The sequence below is a fragment of the Sorghum bicolor genome, chromosome 2, assembly GCF_000003195.3.
Source record: "Sorghum bicolor cultivar BTx623 chromosome 2, Sorghum_bicolor_NCBIv3, whole genome shotgun sequence".
NCBI lineage: Eukaryota > Viridiplantae > Streptophyta > Magnoliopsida > Poales > Poaceae > Sorghum > Sorghum bicolor.
Window position 1 is genome coordinate 67,366,006 of NC_012871.2, and position 17,855 is coordinate 67,383,860.

The following is a 17,855-nucleotide window of genomic DNA, read 5'->3' on the forward strand; positions in this document are numbered from 1 at the left end:
GATATAAAACTACTCCTTATCAGATCTATGGATCAAACAAGCCTCCTAAATGTGGAAGTTGGATTTTGATACTTTACTTTGTTTCATTATGTTGGACAAGTGCATCCGTAAAATGAACTTAGGCCTTGTTTAGATGCAAAAAGTTTTTGGATTTTGACACTGTAGCATTTTCATTTTTATTTGACAAACATTGTCTAATTATGGAGTAACTAGGCTTAAAAGATTCATCTCGTAATTTACAGGTAAATTGTGCAATTAGTTATTCTTTTTATCTATATTTAATACTTCATGCATGTGCCGTAAGATTCGATGTGACGTGGAATGTTGTAAAGTTTTGGGTTTTTGGGTGTATCTAAACAAGGCCTTAGGATAAGTATATTGAGGTTGTCTTATAAACGGTCTTATACAGTGCTACATCATCTTATGACTTAACAGATAACATGTACAATGGTTATCTTTTAAATTGTCTCAATAGTGACTCACAATTCCTTAATCTATTTATACATAAAATAAAAAGGAAACCTGTAAGTTGCATGACAATAATAAGGCCCTGTTTGGTACAGCTCATAACAGCTTCATGATCTGTTGTGAGCTGTTTTTTTGCCAAACACTTATTTTCAAAATAGCTTTATGGGTGAAGCTGTTTTTCCTCTCCTCTCACAAAAACATAAGTTGGATGAAGCTGAAAAAAGTAGCTTATTACAGCTCTCTCTCTCTCATTTCTCTCTCAACTATGCATAAAGTAGTTTGTGAAGCTATTTTGCCAAACACTTTTTCCAAAATAGCTCTGCTTCACCTAGAAAGTCACTCATGAAGCTATTTTTTTTTAAAAAAAAAAACAGCTTTACTAGTGAAGTTGAGTTGTGCCAAACAAGCCCTAACTCATACAATGGCACACTTCATAGTCCTAAACTTTAGCTCATGAGACGTTTGTTTTGTGAAGCAATGAGTCCTTCCTCTCTCTCCTCTCTCTCTCTCTCTTCTCCGCATCATAAAAAAATCATATGTCGCACTACATGAAACAAAAGCTTCTGACATAGCAAATATACACGTCAAGTTTAGTGTGGCATGTTCCACGAAAATGAGATGCTGCACAATATGGAAAGATATGTATCCATGCATCCTCACTTCAACGCCACGGTTATTTTAGGTTATAGTACGATGACTAGTAGCTAAACACTTCCACAACATGATTGCCTGTTTCATACATTAAAAGTTAGATTAAAAACTGGTACACGTATATTTGTGCCAAAGATGATTACATATCAGTCACATATATAATACGATGGATAAGTCGCTGTTTGAATTACTTAGAACAATCTAAAGAGCATCTATTAAATGACACGTGGCCATATACAATAGACAATAGCTCTACAATAGAAAAAAAAAACATTGTCTATAGAGGGAGGGGGGGGTCTCTCACGCTCACAGCCATCTATTAACTACTCTCATCATTCAAATTGTAAATCGTTAAATTTGGAACTGAGAGTAGTTAGCATCTTTCTCTTCCTTCCACGTCGAATAAACACGTACCTCTTCTAGACAGCTGACGTGACCCCGCTATACAGATCAAACACTTGGGAAGTTGCTTGTGACTGTGATCCCCTGCTTTGTTCCTCATACTGCTGCATGGCACTTTCCGCGTGTATCAACCACTCAGGGTCAGCATCAAAATAACCGTTTTCTCCCTGTGCAGAAATGGATCAGTATACTAGCATAATTCGACAATTCAACACTAGCTGAAGCAAGAACAAAGACTACAAACCAAGCTACACCAGCTGGGAGCATGATCCATGTTCTCCATGCTGGTGTCGGATTTCACTTCCTGTGCATAAATACATCAGTATGCTAGCACAATTCAACAATTCAAGACCAGCCAAAATAAACAGCAGTAGAGTACAAACCAAGGTACACGAGCTAGGAGCATGATCCATGTTCTCCATGCTGACGTCAGATTTCACTTCCTGTGCATAAACAGATCAGTATACTACCACAGTTCGACAATTCAAGACCAGCAAAAATAAACAACAGTGAGTACAAACCAAGGTACACGAGCTAGGAGCATGATCCATGTTCTCCATGCTGACGTCAGATTTCACTACCTGTGCATAAATGGATCAGTATGCTAGCACAATTCGACAATTCAAGACCTGCAGAAGCAACAAGGACTACAAACCAAGGTACACAGAGCATGATCCATGTTCTCGATGCTGTCCGCAAATTTCACCACTTCTTCCCACCATCCAGGATCCTCCGCATCAGCCTCCATGCTGGATTTACCGTTGATGTTGCCATTTTCAATGTTCTTTTCCATGACATTGCCCTGATATTCTATCTGGTCTGACTCCATTAGCTCAGGAACCACATCCCAAGGTACAGGACGCAAAGGAGAACGGTAACCTACTCCAAACATTCATGTAATGACTAAGGATAATCTGCAAATTGTTAACTGCTGCAACGATGGCCCTCGCTTACCTTGACAATCAGGGTCGTGACACTTTTGGTAGTATGCTGCTCTTTGGAAATCAACAATGTAAAACACTGGTGCATTTCATGACATATTTAGTGACAGGGTACTGGGAAAAATATCTGGGTATTTGAGACAGCTGGTGCTGCAGGAAAAGTTATACGTTGTTGTTCTAAATGTTAAAATGGTATTGTTACCATGATTGCTCTTATGCTCTCTTCCAATATTCTCACAGTATCTGCTCCTTAATATGTTATATATTATCAAACTCTCCTGTGAAAACCAGAACCAAGATCGAATTTTCCCTGCAATACAACAGATTATCAAACTTCAGTTGATATCTTGTTGTTTGTTGTTTTTAGTTGTTGTGTGGCCCTTTTGGGGTCCTACTCTATTGTAATGCCCAGTTTGGGTTTCTTCTATTTAATATAATCAGTACCTCCCCTGCCTGATTCTTTAAAAAAAGGATATTTCAGCTAATAATATATATCCAGCTGTACCAATACTCACATCATAGAACTAAGCATTTATTTGCCTTCAACATTAATTAAGAAAATATGGTAGTATAAATTATGCTGATATAATGTGCTTTTAATCTACTCTAAGATTAACTTCTGTATTAGAATGCCAACAATGTGCTCTCCTCTAAGGAGTCAGGAGTTTTCGATGTTGTCCCCTAGGTATAGACAATTAGGTAGTGGATATTTCCAACAAAAAAAAAGAAAGAAAGAAAAAGAGGTAGTGGATAATAAGCCAGCTCTAGGGGAAGTATCTGTATTTGCTGACACACACAGGCAGTTGTCTGTTTTGACAATTAGGTAGTGGATATTTCCAACAAAAAAAAAAGAAAGAAAGAAAAAGAGGTAGTGGATAATAGGCCAGCTCTAGGGGAAGTATCTGTATTTGCTGACACACACAGGCAGTTGTCTGTTTTGTTAGAAAAAGAAAAGAAAAATATTGGACAAGATGTCTCTTGGACATGGATACATGTAAGCGGAATCAACTTGGATTCAGGTAGTCTGCAAAACTGTTTGAGGTGAATGCAGAACAGTTTCTCAGCCATGTATATAAAATAAAATTCCAGTCTGTAACAAGGCAATACACACGGCCATTACAAATAAAATAAAATAAAAAGATAGAAAGAAACCAACAGGGAGCTAGGGGATCTACCAAGCCTACCATTAAACTTTGGAAAAAAAAAGACATCATATAGAATTAACTGCCATAACATGACATGAACATCCATTCCAACATTTGGAAAACTCTAAGGCAATAAACATGGCAAACGTCATCTTGTGGAATACACATAAACATATATTAGTCAAACAAATGACTATCAGAACAAATTGAAAGGCATAATCATGAGGAAGACGAACCTGAAACATTTCCAAAAGAAGCGATGGATTCTATAAAGCCATCCAAAGCTGGAAAAGGAGATTTTCCATAAGTATATGATTGAGAAAGATCACTTCGATATGTAGCAATGCAGTCCCTGTAGCTCCTTCCTTGAATCTGGTCATGGCAAAATACAAAAATATATTCACAAAATCAGCCTATACTAAATTTAAAATTGATTTTTTTTTAAGGAGAGAAAGGCAGACAAGCACCCTCACAGTACCTTTCAAGGACAATAAAAACGCTTACTGCATAACAACATTTAGGCACAAGCACATTTTTCAAGCTCCCAAACTTGAATACACATAAGTTTTCAGCATAGTGTTCAAGATTATTGCCATCAGTTTATACTTTCCCCACAGACCAAGAGAGTGACAGAGGCCCCATGATTCCTTGCACAATGAATTCAGGTGACTGTTTTTTGAAGTGCTGCACTTGTGTATTTAAAAACTGTTAGAGTATATGAGTTTAGGCCCTTGTGGCTAGGCCCATGAGGCCCATGTGTATGACACTATATTCCTAACCCTCTAGGGTTAGCCCATGTTATGGAAAATCGGAACTCTAACATGGTATCAGCAGCCTAGGGTTTTCCCTACCCAACCCAGCCACCCAGCCGCCGCCGCCGCCCGCGACCATGGCCGGCCGGCCTTCTCCTTCTCCCCCTCCTTCCTACTTCACTTCCTTTCCTCCCCTCCCCACCTCCCCTTGGGCGCAAATCGCGCGTCCAGCGCCGCCCCGACCTGCAGCCGATCCAGCCTCCTCTGCTAGCGCCGCCGCCGCCCTGACCGCGCACGCGGGCCAGACGGGTGCTGCAGAGGACCCCGGCGCCGAGGACGTCGTGCCTGCAGCAGAGGACCCGCTCCTACTCACACGAGGCGCACACGCAGGGGACGTGCTCGCACGAGCAGTGGATGCGCCCGCACACGCAGGGGACCTGCTCGCACGAGCAGGGGATGCGCCAGCGCGCGCAGGAGATGCCAGGGCTTCAGCCGCCGCCATCGCCGCGTACGCCAGGGCTGCGGCTGCTGCCGCCGCGGCAGGCCTCGGCATGCCTGTGGACGGGGCTGGGGAACTGGCCGCGGCCACCGGGGCTCTTCCCAGGGGGCTGGCCTCCACTCTAGCCGGCGCGGGTGGACTGCCCCCGGCCGCAGCCCCCTTCCCTGCACCGCCTCCACCGCCCGTGGCGCATCGTCCGGACTCCACCCTCATCGCCGCTCTCGTCACTGCTCGTGCTGCGGCTGCGGAGGGCCGGGCCCGCGTGCGTGAGGAATGATTAATTGAAAAGCAGAGCTCCTGCCATTTTCCTTAAAAAAAATTGCCAAGACTTCCTAAGTATCAATAATTGCTTGCCAGTGCAGAATGATTGGTAATACTCCCTCTATTTCCTTTTATAGGACGTATTAGGATTTGAAGAAGTCAAACTTCAAAAATTTTGACTAATGCTCAGTGTATGAAAAAGATATCAATACATCCGTATTTCAGAAATCTTTTGATACAACATCGATTTTGTAGCAACTCATGACATATTGTAAGAGATCGATGTCAAAGCATACTTCAATTTTTTTCCAAATACGCCATGTAAAAAAGAAATAGAGGGTTTTCCACATGCTAATACGCCTTGTAAAAAACAAATGGAGTATGAAAGCAAGGAAATATACTAAGTTTCAGGTAATTTTCAGAAAAGTACACTAGCAGGAAAAATGTAATGCTGTGGTCCAAATTGCAAACACTTACTTGAGGCATGCTGATTTCAGAGTCAAAATGCAATGTTTTCTTGCATTCCAAGTCTAGTTTACATATCAACAATTTTTCACAATTATCATCCAGTCTACAAATAAGTGACTCCATAAAGACATCTTTATCATTCTGTAACAATAAGAATATGATGTCACATGTAATAGGTGATATCAATATCAAAAGTTCATAAGCTTTTCAATAGAATGACATATGCAAACAACTATTTGATGATGCCACGACAGAGACTTTGTAACAGATACATGAAATTGGAGATCATATATAGTATTGCATCTACTAAGCAGATTTTACATTCCTGCAAGCAACAGAAACAAAAGTGTGGACTTCTACTTAAATTATCTACTTCAAGCCAGAATTAAGATAAAAGACCTCACAAAAGCATTTAGAACATTATAACAAAGTATTATAGCAAATCATTCATAAGTTAATTGTTTCTAAACATGATGAATTTTATCTTTGGTGCTAAAAAAATATTCACTTAGTATAAAAAATAGACTGTTTGATCAAGGGCTAACCATTTCCTGGCATTTGAAACGTTTGGTCGGCACAAGAAATGATTTCTTCCCAGACTTTGATGAGAAAACTAAACGGAAACAACGATTACGAGAGTAAACTGCAGTATCCATAAAGAGCTGATCAATAGGACCTGAGCTGCTTTCTTTTGTAATATACAGTTTATCAAGGTCAGGATTGGCTGCACGCTGAGCTGCGATTTGTGAACAGACCTGTGGGTAAGAATAAAATGTCATTTGTAAATCAAAACAATATTTTGTTTGTATTCCAAGATAACATATATCAAAATACAACTAGTCCAGATGTGCGATAAAAACTAAGATAATTTACTTGCAATTTTGATATGGACAGTGCTATTATTAGACAAGAAGACAAAAGAAAGTCTATGATGAAGCAGAGCAACACACACTAATTAATGGCTATTAGGAGCCACATAGCTGATCCACTTGTCAAAACAATCAATAGAAAAAACAAGGAGAGGTCACCTAGACTAGTTCACATAGAAAGCAAGTTCGTATAGAGGAGACAAACTTTTCTTTCAACAAATTGAGACTTCTCTTGGCATTACTTGACATTTTTGTTGCAGTGCTCCGACCTTCCTAGACAATATCCTTCTAATAAAACTTGTGACAAAGCTTTTGCCGTCCTTATTTTTTGAAACAAACCATCCTTTTGAAATCAAAATTGATATGGACAGTGGATATTAGGAAACAGAAACACTATTGCAGAACTCATAATTCACCAAAACCTCTTTAAAGTTTAAACACAGATATAGCATGAATCCTATTATCAGCTCCACAACACAACAAACAACTTAGGAGTCATTCTTGATTCTTTTTCAAGACAAGAGAAACCTATCGAGGTCAGAAAAAACGGGGGAAAAAGGACAAATTTGTGATATGGCAATTTTACTGAGTCAAGCAATTAGCCAATTACCCTAAAAAACACAGTGGTTGTACACCGTTTCTCCAAATAGCATTATGTTAGAAGCACACTACAGCATATAGACAAAAGTAATGTGAACAGCAGGTACCAGCTCATCAGTACAAATAGATTTCTGATTTTCATATGAACGATATAGCATAATCTAGACGCCTTCCATTTTGAATCCTTTTTTCAAGATTCTGGAATGTGCACAGGTTGTCTCACCTGCTCATCATTTGTGTTTTTGTGAGACAATTTTGGTTCAGCCTTCTGCAGCAGTTTGGCCTCCAGAGTCCAGACAGTGGGCACCTTCGCTTGCTGATCATTGAGTGGTCCGATACAGCAAAGCCGGTCCGATACAGCAAAGCCCTCAACTCTCTCATCATCCTTCGTGCCTCAACCCTCTGGAAACACCATGACCACTGTGTTTTTTATGTTGCTGTATTGTTGTACCAAGTCCGGCGGCCACCTTGTTACTTGCTGAGAAGGGTAGAATGTCGTGTTTGACTGAGACTCGAGGACCGTCTTTCTTGGTTGCCCTCTGTTTGGTTGTGTATTTTTCATAGCACAAACACGCATATACATTAAGAGATAAAGGGAGTGGGTACATGCGTGTTCTCAGGGTTTCGGCTTTCAGCCTTTGGTCTGAGTGTATGTGTACTCAAGGTCTAGAGTTTTGACTCTCTTCTTTAATACAATGATATGAAGCTCTCCTGTGTGTTCGAGGGGAGAAAAAAGGAGGATAAAATGAAAAGAAGTAACAGGCTTTCAACCCTGCATTAACCAAAAGAGGGAGAAACAGATAAAGTAAAGCTTCAGTTCATCTTAATAGGCGTTTTCAAAAAAAAAAAAAGTTCATCTTCATTGGTGGGTCAAGACTAGTTAGAGATTACAGAAAATACCATTATTTTTTATGTTATTTTGTTTATATCTAAAATGTGGTGATATTGCCTATATATATCTTGGATATCCTACTCCACAGCCTATGAATTAAGTGCATACAATTCCAAATACTATTAATAATGCAACACACTATCCACTAAAACATTTTATTTCCATTGCCACACTCTATTCAAAATATTTCTCGATTTTTTTAAAAAACATAGCATGCTTGCATACAACCAGTAGCACAACAGTAGTGGAAATTTAAACTAAAAAAATACCATTAAAACTAAGAAAATACTGATAATGGCAAAAATGAAGATGAAGATTGAATATACCTCACAGACAAATGCACCAACATGGGAGTTGTCTTTAAATGCAATCTTGGGTATACGAATGATTAGATGGCGTGAAAACTTTTCTACAAATAGAAAATGATAACAGTCGTCATGGGACTACCATTAAGCATTGAGGAATAGAATGTAAAATACTATGGAGTTGGCACTAATAGAAACAATTTGTAAAAATGGAAGGTTTTTCTACTTCGGTGCCACTTTGAAATGTCTTCTTGATTCTTCAATTTTAATGTGAATGTTAGATGAACGAAAAAGATGCATGAAAGTGCATAAAAACGTTGACTTGAGAAATATTGACCTCCTAGCAAATAAGTGCATGGAACTTTGCTGTAACTTTACTAAAAACTATTTCTCTATGTCTGAACTTCAACATGTTGTATAGATTAATTGCCATGCCACTGTTCCAGGTAGCATTAGAATGTAAAATTGTTCCACATTTTTTTCATATGTCGTTCTGTCAATGATAGATTTGAAGGATTTCTAGTAAAACATCCCAAAGGCTGAAATTAGAATTCAATCCTCAAGCCTGGTTTCCTCATAAGAAGGAAAATAAGGTGGCAGACCCCTTGCTAGAGAGTAGGGGAGCATCTTCTAGGTGACGCTGGGGATATCTCTAGGCTCTGCACTCTATTATTGTTCATCTAAAGTGGTGCACAGTTACATATTTACATCCCTATTAAAAGGTATGGTTCCATTAAATGTCAGCATGACAACTTTACTAAAAGAGTTATAGAAATAAATCACATCGACCAATTAGAATTGACAAAACACATGCCACATATTGTCAAATTCTGCTGGTAGTTTTAATAGGAACTTGTTAGAATCAAATCAAACTCAACTATTTGAACCAAGTAGAGAGAATTGAGCCACCTTCAGTGGATGAGTCTAACTCTGTGATCCACTCTTCATGTCCTTCAATAGAATATTTATCACGCAAGGCACTGAATACAACAGCAATCAATATATCCACCATTTCATCTGTATCTCTCTTCTTGTTTAATCTTGTATCAAACTCAAGATCAAAGTAAATGTGGCAAGGTGAACCCTGTAATCAAGATGTTATATTGGGCATTGCAGTGAAGCCAAGTTGTGATTTGTGAAAAGAAAAATCAATGTTGTGAGTGTGAGTGAATTGATTCGTGTAACTTTAAAGGATAAATAAATTTTATGAAACTAGAGATTTAAGGGATTATATTAGGAAGTAAAGATTTAACTAAAGATTTATAGCCAATTACTGATTTGAAGGTTCTGGGTTTCCAGCTATGTACTGAGTTTCTGACAACCAGCCCCATTTGAGTAGAAAAGTTCAAAAGTAGTCACTTTTTCCAGTTATATAAATTGGGAAAATCACCTGGGGGCACAATGCTACATGGACAGACAGGCTGGTGAGTCAAGGAACATGTCCTAAACAGTAATCTATTGAAAATGCTGAACGCTTAAATCTGTACTTTCACAACAAAATTTATTAATATGTTCTTTTTACCTAAAAAAACTTAATATGTATGGCAAAAAGATGGGTAAATATATAGTTAAAATTCCTTAAATCTGTAGTTTTGCTACAGTTTGGCCCATCATTAGTCATTTTGCAAAATATACTCTTAAATATAACAACATATTTTCATGAAAAAATACAACCCTGTCCCTGGTAAAAAATAAATAAAAGACACAAATAACCCTTGAATTACCCAAGAACCCTCTTTTTTTATGTGCTTTACCAACCTCTTTTTTAAAAAAAAATTAGGAATACAACATGAAACCAATGTTTGGAAAAGACTTGCTTGCAAGATACCGTGCAAAACATTTCAGCATGGAATCGACAAACGATGGCTTACCTCCTGGATAACCTCATAATGGTGGCGGATGTTGGAATCCATATCATTGTACCTGCAATAATACAGCAATAAGGAGTGGTTGGCCATTTAGAAAGAAAGAAAAAAAAAACAAAAAAAACTTGACATTAGCCAAGGAGCAACAGACCCATTTTCAATTGCAAGAATGCTGCTATGCACGCACAAACATGGAAGTGAAATGGGGTAAAAAAAAACATGCAATTTGCTAAGGACCCAACCTTTTCCAGAACTCCTCGTATGTAGACACAAGAAACCTTCTTGTCCCGGACCTATGATCTTGATAGCTAAAGACGTTGGTATGCGTGTGTGCCTTAGAGAACCTGATTGCCCCATCTTGCCTAGGAAATGTAGCCCAGACAACATCCCTGTATAGCAATTAACCAATAACCATAGCCAACGACGAACAGTAAGTCAGACTAAAACGAGCGTTTTGTGCTATCAAGCAGAGCACACAATGTGGCGTGAACTAAATGCCACACCTGGGGATAAAGTCCGTTTGCTTCTTCAGATCAATGCGGATAACGTGCAAGAGCTTCAAGAAGCTCTGCGGCTGTTTCACTTGGACGCCTTGCGGGGTACCGTAGAACACGACTGGGGACATCTGCTTGCGGCCTGTAAATTTGCTCGCCGACGCCGCCGCGTGCTAGAAAACGCGAGGATTGGCCGAAACAAAATCCTCAGCTTTGTTTTGGACTGGAAAAATAGAAAAAGAGAAATGCCTCGGCCTCACCTTGTCCGCTGCGGCATCCGTCGTGGATTCACAAGACGCCGTGGAATCATCGGAGGAGCTCCCGCTCCCGCCGCCGCTACTGGCAATCACCGACACGGGCGAGCCCCGCGACTTCTTGGCCTGCGAGAGCGGCCTCTCCCTGAACGCCGATTCTGGGCGCCACAGAATCGAGCGGAGCGAATTGTCGATCCACAGTGAGAATGGGGACACATTGCAATGTGGAAAAATGAAAAGAGCAGATCTTGGGGAGAGGGAGCAGCGTACTGGGAGGGGAGACGCCGCATTTGAAGCAGGCGAAGAGGCGGTCGACGTCGTCCTTGGGATCGTACGCCGGCATCGCCCTCGCTCGATTCGGGCTTCGGTTTCTCTCGGTCGCCCGCCAGCGTTGACGAGATCTGGTTCGCTCGGTTTTGGCAGTTTATCTGACGAATTGCTCGTGAGTCGTGAGCGGGAACCGGTGTTTCGCTATAGCAGAGAGCGGGAATCGTTAAGATTCGTCTTGAAAATTAAAAATAAAATTGTACAATTAATTATTTTTTATTTGTATTTAGGCTTTGTTTACTTTAAAAAATAGTAGCACTTTCGTTTGTATTTGACAAATATTGTCTAATTATAGACTAACTAGGCTCAAAAGATTCGTCTCATCATTTCCGACCAAACTGTGTAATTAGTTTTTATTTTCATCTATATTTAATACTTTGATGTGACGGAGAATCTGAAAAGTTTTGCAAAATTTTTGGGGAACTAAACAAGGTCTTAATGTTTCATACATACACTGCAATATTTGATGTGACGATGAATCTTAATTTTTTTTTTTGAATTTTGGGATGAACTAAACAAGGCCTAAGTTGGGTGAGAGAGGAATTGCTACGCTAATACTTGCTCTGGGGGCGATGTATGATCAAGTTGTGCAAAAAACAAACAATATTATTTGCCTCAAACAATTCTTTTGAAGCAGCTTGCGTTGTAAATTATTTGCCTCAAATGCTTTTGTGTGAACATTGCATCTACCACAAACTATTAACCTCTATTGACCCTGCCCTGAGGATTGAAACGTCAATCAAATGCCACGTCGAGTAGGACTGTAGGAGGCCTGCATTTCTGTCGCAGGAGGCCAGGAGGTTAAAGCCTTGTTCAGTTCGAAAAAAATTGGTTTTTGGCTACCGTAGCACTTTCATTTTTATTTAACAAACATTGTCCAATCACGGAGTAACTAGGCTCAAAAAATTCATCTCACAATTACAATTAAACTGTACAATTAGTTTTTATTTTCGTCTATATTTAATGCTTTATGCATGCGACCAAAGATTCGATGTGACGGAAAATCTTAAAAGATTTTGCGAACTAAACAAGGCCTAAATGCAGCATGGGTTCTACTAAATTAAATAATAAAATACAGCACCCAACAAGAAGGCATCACATGCAGGCATGCAGCTCCTGCAAACATATCGAGTGGACATCAGACAAACAAATTACTTTTTTCGTTCCAAATTATAAGATATTTTAATTTTTCAAAATACATTGCTTTAACTAATATATTCTAGATTATAAGATGTTTTAGCTTTTCTAGATACATTGCTTAAACTATGTATCTAGATATAGTGCATATCTAGATACATAAAATGCTTTAACTATGCAAAAAAAATATCCGAAAAGGATAGTGCATTTCAACTTCCAAAGTCCAAACTAAATAATCCGTGTTAGCAGTTGATGGTTAACACTTTCTTCTGGAGTTGCTGCAAGTGATGAAAATAAATTGTCTAAAAATCTAAATCAACCAAAGAATTAACAGGATTGTGTAGGTATCTGTTTGGTCCTTACAGCTGGTACACTAAAGAATTGAATGTGTATTTCTGTACAAAAAAGAATTAACAGATCTCCGTATAGAAATCCTAGTGTAATTGTGTAGATGTAAGACGACCCTATGTCATAGAATACACTGCTGCCACTCTGCTAGGCATCATATGCAATTAGACAATTGCGTCGGAGCGAGTAGGGAACTCAAGGCCTTGAAGCGCAGGGATGTTGTGCAGATCCTCTGTAGAGTACATGGGAACAAACCAGAACAACTTTTTGGTACCAAAGACCTGCAGTAACCTGTATTACAAATGACCGGGACGTATGATATAAAGACCAGGCAGTGAATTATACCATAAAGATTACCTGCTCCAAGTTTCTTTTCCATCCTAGGTCATATTTCCATGAAACTGACTTCTTCCGTTCATAGACCTGGAACAAGATTGATCCAAAGCAATCATATTGTAATGTTTTTGGAATGCCATCAAGGTAACAGGCTATTAATCTACTGGGATGTAGTGCTACTGCCAAGCAAGAGAAGAAAACAGTCAAAATCTGAATTAAAATGATTGGACAGTTTGTAAAGGCTTTGTGTGCGCTATACAATTCCATTTGATGAATACTGCATTTTGAATCTTGTGCATGATGGCCACATTTGATCCGGTTTCCAGATTAACAGGTAATCAGGTAGATGAAGGTTGATGTGTCATCAAGACATTTCTTTATTAATGTGGAAAAAAAAAGGCAAGAGAACTAATGTCACAGAATCACCTCTATAGAAGTCGTATTATGTGTAACAAGAGACGTGTGCATGCCAATGAAACAGAGGAGGCTCAGCGCAAATGCTAAATTGAGAACTGCAACAAAGACCAACTGTTAGGTAACTTGCAAAACTTTGAGGTAAGTAAGTTTGATGCTTCCAAGGAAAGGAAAAGGTTTACCAAAAGCAAGAAATAGAATAGCAATATCCCCAGGAGAGCTGGAACGCCTACTTTCATCTTGAAAAAACTCAATGAAGTTTGGAAGTAGGACCAAGGTATCCAGAACAGTCTCAATAAATGTATACACCTATATAACATAGGAAAATCAATTTTAAGAGAAATAAATAACAAGAAATAAGGTATCTAAACAGGCAGACAGAGAACATCGCTATAGAGAAGCAAAAGCTAAATAAAAATACAATCATGTTTCTTTTGTTGTAAGTACAGGCCTGTCCTCAACTATTAGGGATGTTTGTTAATGGTTGACAAACTTAACTAGTAGCAGACTGGTAATCAATTGTTGGTATGAATAAACACAATTGTACATACAGTTTGGCAAGAAAATAATGCTCCAGGTCCATACCACGTGAGCTATCCACATTTTTAAAGAAATAAAGTCAGACTTATGGAACTGTACAAATATAGCAACAGTTTGTGCAGAATGGTCAGGAAAACAGGAAAATGTAGAGAGAAAGAGCGATGGAGGGAGGGAGTGAGAGAGGGAGAGGGAGAGGGAGGGAGGGAGGGGACAAGCAATGTTTCAGTGATACAAATGTGTAGAATAAGCAAGAACAGGGAAGCCGCATTAAATGTCTCAGTTGTACCAGAAAAAGGAGAAAATACTTGTAGTTCCTTGCTCCAACACAATTCACTACCCAAATGCAGTGATGGTCCATTTTAAGCACACATCTGTTACCTGCATCAAAAGGAAAGCTAAAAACAAGAACCTGGAGAAAGACTAGGTGACATCTAACTTATTCATCCTACATTTCATGGATGCAATAGAAACAAGATAAGAGGATGGCAGATCCTTTGCCAAGTTAATAAAACCAGAAGAAAATCTAAGAGCTTCTTCGCTATGCATGTGTATCTTGTAGATTTGCTATACGAGGACTGGTTAATGTTCAATGCCACTATAACCACTAGACATTTTGCAGAAATTTGACAGTGCTTGCTTTTTTCAATCATAACAAGGAACATCAACAAGAAGATCTGAGGAACAAAAAAACTGACCAGTGCAAAGAAACAAAAGCTAACATAGATATGGTATGAGATAACTTTCACAAATACTCCCTCCATACCCGTAAAGAAAGTCGTTTTGGACAAGGTTTGGGTCAAACATCGGGAATATAATTCATGAATAACTTTTAAGTTGTTGAGTTTGGAAATGTGAAAACCATATTAATAGGTTTGTCTTGAAAAATACTTTCATAAAAATGTACATATACTTTTTGATAAATACTTCTATAAAAAAAACAAGGAGTCATAGTTAGGCTTTGGAGGCCGTGTGGTTGTCCTAAACGACTTTCTTTACGGGTATGGAGGAGTACTAGTTAAAATGTGACTTTGGCAAAGAATCACAAATGGATAGTGGTTCTGCTGCAATTTTTCAAACAGTGGTCATAAGTTAAAGCTTAGTTACCATCCACAGGAAAGATGACTTACAGACAGAACAATGATGACAGCGAGGAGGTTTGCCATTTTGACAGCGAGAACAATATTTAGGAGCACTTCCTTGCTCCTCTGAAGAGGAAAATAAAGGATTCCCACTATCTTCGGCATCGTGCCTCCAGTTTTCAGGTACCGCACCAGGATCAGTGAAAACAACCATCAAATAGCACCACAGAATCATTGCAAGCTGCAGAAGAAACAAGATCCCTGAAGAAGTTTATGCAAGACAGAATCAAATATAATCATGATTCGTATTCCTAATTAAGGTCCATGTTAGAAAGTAAAAAAAATGTAATAGAATTCAAAGTACTGTGCATAAAACGAGATATTCTCAGTCTAGCTGGAAGAATCAAAGCTTTTTCCCCATATGAAATCTAGGAATTGGAACATCCAATTCACAAGAAAAAAGCAATGCTAAAGCAGAAGGTGAACTACACAAATATGGTCAGAAAAAACAATTGGCACAGTTTGATTTCTCTGCTAGACTATTTTCTTAGAGAAAACAGTAGGGGAAACTCAACAGTGGTACTTGTATCAATATATAATGAAAACTGTACAAACAAAACAGGAAAAGGAGGTACACAGTAAGGGTACGGCCAAAGCAGCTAAACCAAAGAAGACAACCAAGAAGAAAAAGGCAGTTTTAATATATTATGTACAATTGAAGTAAAACTTCATCATGAAAGCCTGCCTTCCAGCCACGAAAGTAATGACTACCAGATTGTTTGATGACACAACTAGCAAAAAAAAGGACTTAAAAGGAAGAACCGTTACAAAACTAATTTTGGTATCTAATGGTTTTATTAAGAGATCTACTCAACTATTTAAATTTGTAAAGTCAGCAATAGAAAGGGTCCTTGATAGTCATAAAGGTACCATGATCTTTACTAGGATTGCAATATGCTGGGTTTAAAACTTAAAATACACTATATGAAATTAGAAATTGACACCCCACAATGTATCAGTTCCAGTTATAGAAATGTGCCTTCATCTAATCAATACCCAATGGAAAACTTAACGTCATTTTTCTCCTTTAAGGGCTGCAAACTTCAACTTCAATATAAGCTTCTGCTTCACAGTTTTCACATTTTTTTGGTGGTACCTTAATCCTTAAGCGGGTGTCTGGATGAGTGGATGGGTGGTATTTCATTTGATAAATTCCAAACATTCCAAGGAAATGCCTCCAGGACATTCACCGTCATTTAGTTAACCTCATATGCCACAGAAACCTGGCACATATGTAGTTAATGTTCCATTCAGAAGTATGATGTTAAAACATGCAGTCCATGTTGAAGAAAAACGAAACGTGTAGTTGAACTTCTCTGGGCCGTGTTTAGTTCATGAAGGAAAAAAATTCATGACACTGTAGCACTTTCTTTGTTTGTGTTAATTATTGTCCAACCATGTACTAACTAGGCTCAAAAGATTTGTCTCGTAAATTCCGACCAAACTGTGCAACTAGTTTTTATTTTCATCTATATTTAATACTCCATGCATACGTCTAAAGATTCGATATGACGGGGAATCTTCAAAAATTTTGGGTTTTGGGATGGAAGTAAACAAGGCCACCGCTAAATCGAAAACAAAGCATCTGGAGACCACTAGCTTATGTGAAAAAGGTATACTAGTTTTGTTGTTAAGAAAAAAGATTTCACAACTATTTACTGACATATTACATATGAAAAGGCAAGGTCAAAGTTGCAGATTGAGGATAGCAGACATGATTGTAGTAAGATAAGAGTATGTGGTTTAGCCTCCAAGAACACATACCAGTTACCACATCCAAAAAACCATGTCATTAATTAGTTTGGTGTCCAGCAACACCTCAATCAGAGCAACCTATTGTGTCCTCGGGTCAACCAAGATTAGTCGGCACCCACTGAACTTAAACGAACTGTGTCCCACAAATGACCGGAGTTGCTTCACAAGTCAAACACATTTTCACAGTTGCACAATAGTACGGGTCTGAACAGAGAATGCCACCAGCAACGCGTACGTGCATCATAATTCTAGTACCCAGTGACCAGTGTACATGGCTGGGATGCACATGTGACAAGCATAGCTTAACTAACCCTAGAATCCATCCAAAGGTGTAACGGTGATAAATGTAAAATCTGACCGATGATGGGCATTGCTATAGTTATAAGTCAGAACTTTGGACGGAGATAAAATCTTTCAGACTCTATAAGCTTATTGCAGATGTCTCACGCTGTAGTACTGAACATAGTAGATCTTAACAGAAGGGGGAGAGGAGCGAGGGCGTCGGCGCTTACGAGTATGTGGAAGGCGACGATCACGACGGCAGCACCTGCCGCGGCTGCTCCCCCGGCGAGGAGCATGGGGCCCCATGCGAAGACGACGACGGCGTAGTAGGACAGGGCGACGATGGCGGCGACGATCGCCACCATAAGGTAGCCCAGCCCGCGCAGCCCCGCACAGGCGCGGAACGGGTTCACGTGCCGGCAGCAGTCCATCTCCTCCGGCGAGGTGGGGCTCGCCTCGGGGAGGAAGCGAAGGCAACGCGGCGGCGGACCGATCGAACGGGGCTGCGTGTCGGTGGCGGCGCGCGCTGGCTGGTTGTTGGCTGTCGGCCTGTTGCTTTGTGCTTGTTGCGTCGCTGACTAGGCGGACCCAGCGGCGAGTTTCAGTTCCTTGATGATGCCAGGGTAGCCTTTTGACAGTACTTTTTATTTACGAGTTGGAGTCAGCTTTCGCTGCCTCATGTGCTATTTTATTGGTAGATGGTAAATTTGA

At 39.5% G+C, this 17,855-nt stretch overlaps 2 protein-coding genes across 5 annotated transcripts; both read right to left on the bottom strand.

Moving 5' to 3' along the window:
• LOC110432861 (DNA-directed primase/polymerase protein) lies at positions 1,181-11,316 on the bottom strand. Of its 3 annotated transcripts, XM_021453856.1 has the most exons (17): positions 11,137-11,316; positions 10,873-11,024; positions 10,622-10,785; positions 10,361-10,507; positions 10,125-10,176; positions 9,163-9,337; positions 8,275-8,357; positions 6,133-6,342; positions 5,597-5,728; positions 3,844-3,979; positions 2,665-2,772; positions 2,476-2,541; positions 2,177-2,400; positions 2,043-2,102; positions 1,905-1,964; positions 1,766-1,825; positions 1,181-1,688 (listed from the first exon to the last, which is right to left on the bottom strand). In XM_021453856.1, exons 1-17 carry the CDS (start codon positions 11,207-11,209, stop codon positions 1,539-1,541), a joined length of 2,052 nt encoding a protein of 683 aa, XP_021309531.1. In that variant the 5' UTR covers positions 11,210-11,316; the 3' UTR covers positions 1,181-1,538. The 3 variants fall into 3 exon arrangements, with proteins under 3 accessions (XP_021309531.1, XP_021309532.1, XP_021309533.1); XM_021453857.1 differs by lacking the exon at positions 1,905-1,964; XM_021453858.1 differs by lacking the exons at positions 8,275-8,357; positions 9,163-9,337.
• Positions 12,552-17,855, bottom strand: LOC8074211 (probable protein S-acyltransferase 12). Of its 2 annotated transcripts, none has more exons than XM_002462794.2 (7): positions 17,375-17,855; positions 15,096-15,288; positions 14,255-14,346; positions 13,611-13,737; positions 13,441-13,526; positions 13,036-13,101; positions 12,552-12,959 (listed from the first exon to the last, which is right to left on the bottom strand). In XM_002462794.2, the coding sequence occupies exons 1-7, from the start codon at positions 17,573-17,575 to the stop codon at positions 12,843-12,845; spliced, it is 882 nt and encodes a 293-aa protein (XP_002462839.1). In that variant the 5' UTR covers positions 17,576-17,855; the 3' UTR covers positions 12,552-12,842. The 2 variants fall into 2 exon arrangements, with proteins under 2 accessions (XP_002462839.1, XP_021309534.1); XM_021453859.1 differs by having other exon boundaries at positions 15,096-15,308; positions 17,375-17,851.

Excerpts from the sequence above, each read along its gene's own strand:
- LOC110432861 (XM_021453856.1), bottom strand. The coding sequence starts at position 11,209 with ATGCCGGCGTACGATCCCAAGGACGACGTCGACCGCCTCTTCGCCTGC. Across the intron at positions 2,401-2,475 it reads TCACGACCCTGATTGTCAAG|GTTACCGTTCTCCTTTGCGT; the intron begins GTAAGCGAGGGC and ends TGTTTGGAGTAG. Across the intron at positions 1,826-1,904 it reads CTCCTAGCTCGTGTACCTTG|GAAGTGAAATCCGACACCAG; the intron begins GTTTGTACTCTA and ends ATTTATGCACAG.
- LOC8074211 (XM_002462794.2), bottom strand. The coding sequence starts at position 17,575 with ATGGACTGCTGCCGGCACGTGAACCCGTTCCGCGCCTGTGCGGGGCTG. Across the intron at positions 13,527-13,610 it reads TATTCTATTTCTTGCTTTTG|TTCTCAATTTAGCATTTGCG; the intron begins GTAAACCTTTTC and ends TCTTTGTTGCAG. Across the intron at positions 12,960-13,035 it reads GGAAAAGAAACTTGGAGCAG|GTCTTTGGTACCAAAAAGTT; the intron begins GTAATCTTTATG and ends AGGTTACTGCAG.